The sequence below is a fragment of the Clupea harengus genome, chromosome 11, assembly GCF_900700415.2.
Source record: "Clupea harengus chromosome 11, Ch_v2.0.2, whole genome shotgun sequence".
Taxonomy (NCBI): Eukaryota; Metazoa; Chordata; class Actinopteri; order Clupeiformes; family Clupeidae; genus Clupea; species Clupea harengus.
In genome coordinates, this window is record NC_045162.1 from 27,985,607 (window position 1) to 27,993,240 (window position 7,634).

At 41.5% G+C, this 7,634-nt stretch overlaps 1 protein-coding gene across 1 annotated transcript; it reads left to right on the forward strand.

Annotated features, from left to right (window-relative positions):
- Positions 1–1,441: 1,441 nt before the first annotated feature.
- gpr20 (G protein-coupled receptor 20) lies at positions 1,442–3,181 on the forward strand. The gene has a single exon (XM_012839366.3). The coding sequence runs from the start codon at positions 1,465–1,467 to the stop codon at positions 2,509–2,511; it is 1,047 nt and encodes a 348-aa protein (XP_012694820.2). The 5' UTR covers positions 1,442–1,464; the 3' UTR covers positions 2,512–3,181.
- The last annotated feature ends 4,453 nt before the right edge of the window (positions 3,182–7,634 follow it).

Here is a 7,634-nt window from a genome sequence, read left to right on the forward strand (position 1 = left end):
TCATTCCATGTTCTTTTATTACAGTTCACACTGACTTCATTCCATGTTCTTTTATTACAGTTCACACTGACTTTGCAAAATGATTGTGTATGGGTCAGAGAGGGCCACAGTGACATTCCACACTGATAGGCCATTACCTCTGGCAGTGGGAGTGGGGACTACCCATACGCAAGTTTAGGAACAGAAAACTGATGAATGCTTTAATTACCTACATGTAGCTAACACTTCTGTCTACATTGCTCAGAGCTTAGAAGTCTCTGCCACAAACTAACTTTCTTTTATTTTTTTTCTTTGACAATATCACATCACCTCTAAAAACTGTGTGTTTAGAAGTTGATTCACCCAAAAATCATAATCATGATATTCTTACTGCTCTGAGATTATTGTTGCTGAGTTTGTTCTAAATAAAAGCATATGTTATTGCTAGTTTGTTCTAAATAATAGCATATGTAGGCATGTCAAACTACCTCAAAGCTGCCTGACAGGCAGGATTTATATTTTAATGGCAGAGTATGTGTGTTGTCTGCCTAAGTGTGCCAGAATGTCAGTGAATCATTGGTGTTAGAGAATCCCTGACATGCGCCATGTTAGATTATATCTATTGCTCATCCAACAGCTGGTTGGACAGTCAAACCTTTCTTTTGCGAGGTGAAGTTTTAGCATCCCATAATTGCATAGGTAACGGTATGCAACCGCCGCCTGCTGTGCTGCTGAGGCGCAAACATATTCACATTTTCTTGTGGAAATGCATCTCAAGTTTTATAACGTTGCTCTGTCTACCAAATTGGGCTGGATTAGCCTGGAAAAAGACAGCAACACAAAAACAGATATGAAAAGACACTGAAGGTGTGCTCTGTTCTGGCGAGGTATACCTAATATACCTAATACCTCTCCAGAACAGAGCACTTTTCAGTGTCTTTTGTAATATTCATTAAACAACTCACAGTACCGAGAAACTAGTCATGCCTGTACTACTGTACCTGTGCAACAGTCATGAGAATCTCAGCTCTAAACACAGCCTCTCCTGTGACTGTGACTGTGCAACAGGCATGAGAATCTCAGCTCTAAACACAGCTCTCTTGTGACTGTGACTGTGCAACAGTCATGAGAATCTCAGCTCTAAACACAGCCTCCCCTCTGACAGCTCATCTCATTATGTTTCCCCCTCTCTCTGACCTTTTCATTGCATAGAATTTCCCAGTATCAATATCTCATAGTACTATTTATTTCCACTCTAATGGAGAAACATCCCTCCCCATGTTGAAGACTTTTTTTGAGAGCATCTCTGGATCAGTGGATCAGTGTGTTCACAGTTACCTCATTACATTTTCCAAGTTTATATTGTACTTGTACAAATTAGTAGTAATAGTAAAAAAAAACCTTATATAGAATGACAAATGATGTTTTCTACTGAATCCTTACATGTGTTTGTTTTTGCTCAGACAGAGAGCCAGTGGCAGTGGCATGGAGTTGTCCTCTAGCACAAACGTCTCAACAACCCTGTGTCCCACGCTCACCACTAATGTGTCCAGAGTCACCAGAGAACCCTACGTGAACCGCCTGGCCCACCTCGATGAGGGACTCTACGATGACTTCTACACCCTATGGATTGCACTGGTGGTCATCAACACCCTTATTTTCATGGTGGGAATTGTCCTCAACAGCCTTGCCCTTTATATCTTCTGTTTTCGCACCAAGCCCAAGACCACCTCTGTCATCTACACCATCAACCTGGCAATCACTGACCTCCTGGTCAACCTGTCTTTACCCACACGCATTATCCTCTACTACAGTGGTGGGAAATGTCTCAACTGTTCCTATGTGCACATCTTCAGTTACTTTGTCAATATGTACTGCAGCATCCTCTTCCTCACGAGCATCTGTGTGGACCGGTACCTGGCCATAGTGCAGGTGGAGGCCTCGCGGAGATGGCGCAGCCCTAACGTGGCCAAGGTGGCGTGTGTCTGCATCTGGCTGTTTGCTGTGGTGGTCACATACTCTTTCCTGACCTGCTGTCTGACGCGCCTCTTTGCCCTCACAGTGTTTGAGTTCTTCCTGCCGCTGGTGATCATTGTGGTGTTCACCGTGCGAATCGTGTGCGCTCTGGCCAACCCCGGCCTGATGCAGCAGAGTCGCGAGCGCAGGCGACGGGCGGTGCAGCTGCTGACGACCGTACTCGTCATCTTCACCATCTGTTTCACACCCTTCCACGTACGGCAGGTGTTGGTCTACTTTCACCCCGAATTGCCACACCATGTAGTAGCGTACCACATCACCGTCACCCTCAGCAGCCTCAACAGCTGCCTGGACCCCGTGGTCTACTGCTTTGTGACCAACAACTTCCAGTCCACGATGAGGGGGTTCTTCCGTAAGGCAGAGGCTGAGCAGAGCAGTGGGGACATTGTCAGTATGCAGAAGAGCTCCAAAGGTTCAGGCATAGTGACTGGGATTGCCCACAGCATGATGCTGATGAACCTGGCTACACCTCAGCAAGAGCAGGTCCCGGCATAGTTAATTATTGTTTATCAGCGTATATACCTGTACATTGGAGAAAGAATCTGCTGTTGACAATTACGTTTTGGACGTTTCAAGACACCTCGCTATATACATGCAGTGATTTGGGAGCTGTTTTATATGTGTTCTTTTGTGAGTTTTGAGAAGTGAATGCATGTGTCACCACCCAGTGGCTGTGACGAATTCACCTAATATGTGCTGGCAGACGATAGTTAGAGTAAAACAAGTAATCAGTAATCAGTTTCTCCATGATTCTCCTAGAAGATGCTGATATGTGTTCTGTGTGTACTTTGTATACTTTGAAAATGCCTGGTAGGGAAAAGATGTACTGTCCTGATGTAGGAACAGACCCCAAACCCCAGTGGTGACTGGTGTCACACCCTTAGCTGAGACTTGTATCTAGGCTGTAGGTTTTGAGTTTCCTCGATTTTCGGAGGTGAAAAATGTTGAGACACCTACCCTCTTCACATCTGATGCATCTGTACACTGAAACAAGCTGAGTCAGAAGTCTTGGGGAGCTGAGTCAGAAGTCTTGGGGAGCTGAGGAGAGAGTATGTCTTGCAATGGCAAGCTGGCCCACATTGGGATGAAGAGACATCAAATATATAGCAAACAGAAACTAAACACTGGTTAATTGACTCAAGCTAGTCAAAGCATGTTGAGTAAAAAAACCTTCTGATTGGTTGGGTCTGTCTCAGGGTTGCCAACTATAGCACTTTTGGTGTGAGACACATGCTTTTATGTCCTATCTCATGCTAGCATAAACAAATCCATTGACTTCAGTGCATCTCACGGCACAAAACACACCTGTTTTGGCCAATCTTTGTCAATCTCACCCTTCTCTAAGTGTTAAAAGTTAGCAACTCTGTTGCCTATGGCTCTGATAGCTATGTTGGTTCTATATGGGTTAAGCTGTCACCAGAACAACATGCATCTGTAGGCAATGATGATTTCATGGCTAAATGTCAGTGCAGGGAAGGCAGTGAGGGACATATCTAGGCTCAGAGAGGTGCAAGAGGGTTTCAAGTGCAATCCCACAAAATGCAAGAGACAATTTCTATTGGTGGAGGTAGTGCAATACTGTGATTGGCTGTACACAAATAAATCCATCAAAGGTGAAACTGGGGGGGATTTGCGCACCTGACTAAATGAGCTGAAGGACCCTGGACCAATGTGACTATCGACTGCATTGGCCTGGTCCCAGCAGCATAGGGGAGCTACAAGTACATTCACATAAAGGGAAACAGCCTGAAAATGATGGCCTTAGGCCCACAGTCCTAAACATACAGTCTGCCATTCAAATCCAATGAACTTTTTTCTCAAATTCAGCAAATTGCTCCAATTGCTCCAGAATTGTGGATTGTACCTTTAAGTCCTGAACCAATTAAGAATCTGTTATGCTGTGTCGTTTCTGTCTGCTTTGGTGTCTGTTTTTGATTTACTCTCTTGTATTTGATGATCACCATCATCTAGGGCTGTGATTCACTGCCAAAGTAGTTTGTAAAACATGTTCAAAGGCACAAGGGGTGTCTGGAAGCACGTCTGTGTCACAACCCAGTGTTTGTGACCTTTTATCTAATCATGTGCGCTTGCTGTTCATAGATAGATTGGCAGACGTGATCAGAAGCTTCTCCTCAACTTCCCAGGAACATGCAGATGTGTGTGTGTGTGTGCTGAGTGATCATATTGAAAATGATACGTAGGAAATCGATGTACTGTTCAGAAAGAACCGACTCAATACCACAATGGTGATTGGTGTCAGACCCCTAAACCTGCAATAACCGGTACGTTTTGAGTTATGGTTGTTCTTGGAAGGTGGAAGGTGACGAGACTCCTGACATACTAACCTGATGTGTCTGTATACTGACACTGTCGGAGGAGAACACCAAATAAACCTTGCCTGCCAGCAACAAGCTGAGTCAAGAGTCTCACTGAGGAAACATAAGTACATTTTAAGGGAGAACTGGTAGTAAGTTATCATAATAGCTTTAATAATTATATCCAAATAGTAATAGCCTATTAAATCTTAAGTTTCTAAATAATGCTAATGTTGTTGTAAGATTGTGTTTTAGCCATGTCTAACTGTTTTATTGGTGATTCAGGAACACCAACAGAAATTACAAATTTGGCTAACATTAGTTATAGGCTATTTTTGTTGGTGGTTCTGTATATTTCAGATTTATTGGGCCATTATCTTACAGTTTTGTAACTAGGTTTAGTCTACTGCTACTATTACCAAGAAGAATGAGTTATAGAGGAATTAATTCAACTAGTAACAAACCATAGTGGATATATTTTGCTGCATAGGTTATCTAGTTGCATTATTTATTTTCTTGCAGTCATTTTTTCAATGATTTTGTAGATAAAGGTAAAGGCCAGGTATTTAGCAGACACTTTTATCCAAAGCGACATACAACCATGCAGACGATCTGTCGATGATCATCGGATACATAGTCTGTATTAAAGGTGTCCATAGACCTAGAGTTTTAACAGTAAGCCGATTTTTTCCATCTAACATTGTTTGGATTCAGGATATAAATACACTGTAAACTAGCCTGTTTACACTACCAGGGGCTAGCTTGTATTTAGGCTATACTGTTAACATGTATCATTTTAGACTTTTGTGCAGGTTGTTATTCATTGTGAAGATGATACTTGCTCTTTATCTAATTGTGTGTCACCACAGTGCAGTCCAGTGTTGCAAAAGTTAATTCCAAGATATAGCGATTTGAAACTAAAATGTGTCAAAAAACATTGTTTTTCTAGTTTTGCTGTAAATACATTTCTCAATCAATTATGTAGATACGCCACGAATGTCAACAACATTTTATAAAGTAAAAGTATACATTGACTATACAGTATATGTGCATGACATTGGAGGCCAAATAAACGTGTAGTCTATGTGTTTAAGTTTTCTCAAGTGAATTTCTTTTGTTCATACCTGTTTTGTCAGGGCAAAAGTCTCCCTTTCCCCTGTAAAATATAACTACAAAAGCAAGTCACTTAGCAACTGTGTCATGACGCAAATGGATAAGTACAACTGTAAATAATAACAATTGAATAAGCAGGTTGGATGCCAATTAAACCAAACACACTTGAATATAAAAATGAATGCATCAAAACCTAAAGAAATGAAACCCACCCTGAATAAGTAACTAAGATGAAGAGATGAGATGGGGAGAGATAGAGGGGAAATGAAGAGAGAGAGAGAGACAGAAAGCATGAGTGAAGTCACAAAGAGAGTAAGAGCCTGGATATATTCAAATCTCCATGAATTTCCACAAACCAATCCAATGGTATTATCCTGTGTCTTATTATCCTTCTGTCAGTCTGCCCCAGGGCAGCTGTGGCTACTGAGGTAGCTTACCACCACCGGTATGACTGTGTATGAATGACTGCTGGACTCTGGACTCTGTAAAGCGACTTTGGGTATATAGAGAAGCGCTATATAAGATTGAATTGATTGATTGATTGATTGATTAAGACCATGCCCTTTGGCTCAAGTAACCCTTTGGTTGGCTATTTGCAGCTGAATAGAACAGAGGTGTCAGCAGAGGTATAACATAGGCTGATTAATATGCAGAACTAAAGTGAAAACTCTATTCAAATAATACAACTGTGGCATGTACTTCATATTGCAATGAGGCCATGACCAGACTACTGCCCACCAAACATGAATGTACTACATTCATATACATTTACACACAACTTGGGAATCACAACCAGTCTCTCACACGATCCATCATTTTTAGAGTGTTTTCTGCCTTACCGAGTGGCAACATTTTTTTTGTTAAGCACAGCAGAGGTCACTGAACTGCCCACAGTGTAACCATACAACTAAGCTGTACGTTCTTGTATCACTGTATTTAACCCTTTGAGGAGTATGATCAAATATGTGATTAGAATGTTGCCAAATGAAAGTTCCATATCATGATGTAATAATGAACTCAAGTGACCATTATGAATGGCAGTTAATGTAAATTCTAGATCTGTATGATATAAATCTGGAATGACTTGCAAAACAACTCCCTCCCTTGGCAACCAGGAGTTGGAATTCCCCCAAAACAACCAACTTTCAGCTACAAAGTGATGGGCAACGAGCAAATCAATGTATTTGTGTACAGGGTTTTTGGTGCTCGAGCTCTCACCAGACATAGGAGTTCCTGTCTATAACTGTAAAGTTATGTTTCATAAGAAGATCAGAGGTTCATAAGACAGAGCTGCCAACTTTTCAAAAAACCTTGGAGTGAGATTTTGATGCGGGTGACCAAAATTTTGCCGCGCACGCAGCCACACAAGTTGGTGGCTCAAATATCAGGGAATTGGAATTCATTTGGCGTTGTACCCATGTTGTGCCCTGCATCCTGGTGGTTTGTGGGGCCCAAAGACGTTGAGGGGCGGCCTACTGGAGATGGACAACTTTGGTTACATTCTGTGAAGCCAAGACATAGCTGAATTTTGGTTTAAGGTGATGTTATTTCCTGCATTCTAGTGGATTTTTGGGTGGTATGCTAAAGATGTGCAATACCTGAACTTATTCTGATTCATGTTCATCTGATCATGACTTGTAGGGCCTTCTAGACTTGAGCTAAACATTCAACCAGAAAACTATTGTTGTGCCTCAATGACTGTCTATGTACCACAATATAGCCTAATTAATAGACCTGTGTTTAAGATTTGACCAAGGTAGGTTGATTGACATTTTGATTACAATGGTATTCAACTAATTCTTAACTGAAACCTAACCTATATTGTTAATAATTGTTTTCTTAAAAGCACTTAATGATTTATGTTCAGCAAAAAATTACACAACATTAGTTAGGGAGAAATATTTTTCATTATTCAAAGCCTCCAACCACACGTTCCATCAAACAAAAAAGTGCAACAAATAAAGTGCTTATACAGTAGCCTTTTTAAGCAATAAAATGGATCAACACATGACAAAAATAACTAAAAATTAGGTATGCAAGCTGGTTAGTCATTTTCTAAGATCTGTGGGCAAGGTTGTACTGGCCTGTGGCCTTCTTGGAGGCCCTGATGACCTCTGAGGGGGGCTCCCATCTGAAACAGGGCTCCAGGTCGGCCATCTTTATGGCCATTATTGAGGACAGGGTGCCATC

Excerpts from the sequence above, each read along its gene's own strand:
- gpr20 (XM_012839366.3), top strand. The coding sequence starts at position 1,465 with ATGGAGTTGTCCTCTAGCACAAACGTCTCAACAACCCTGTGTCCCACG.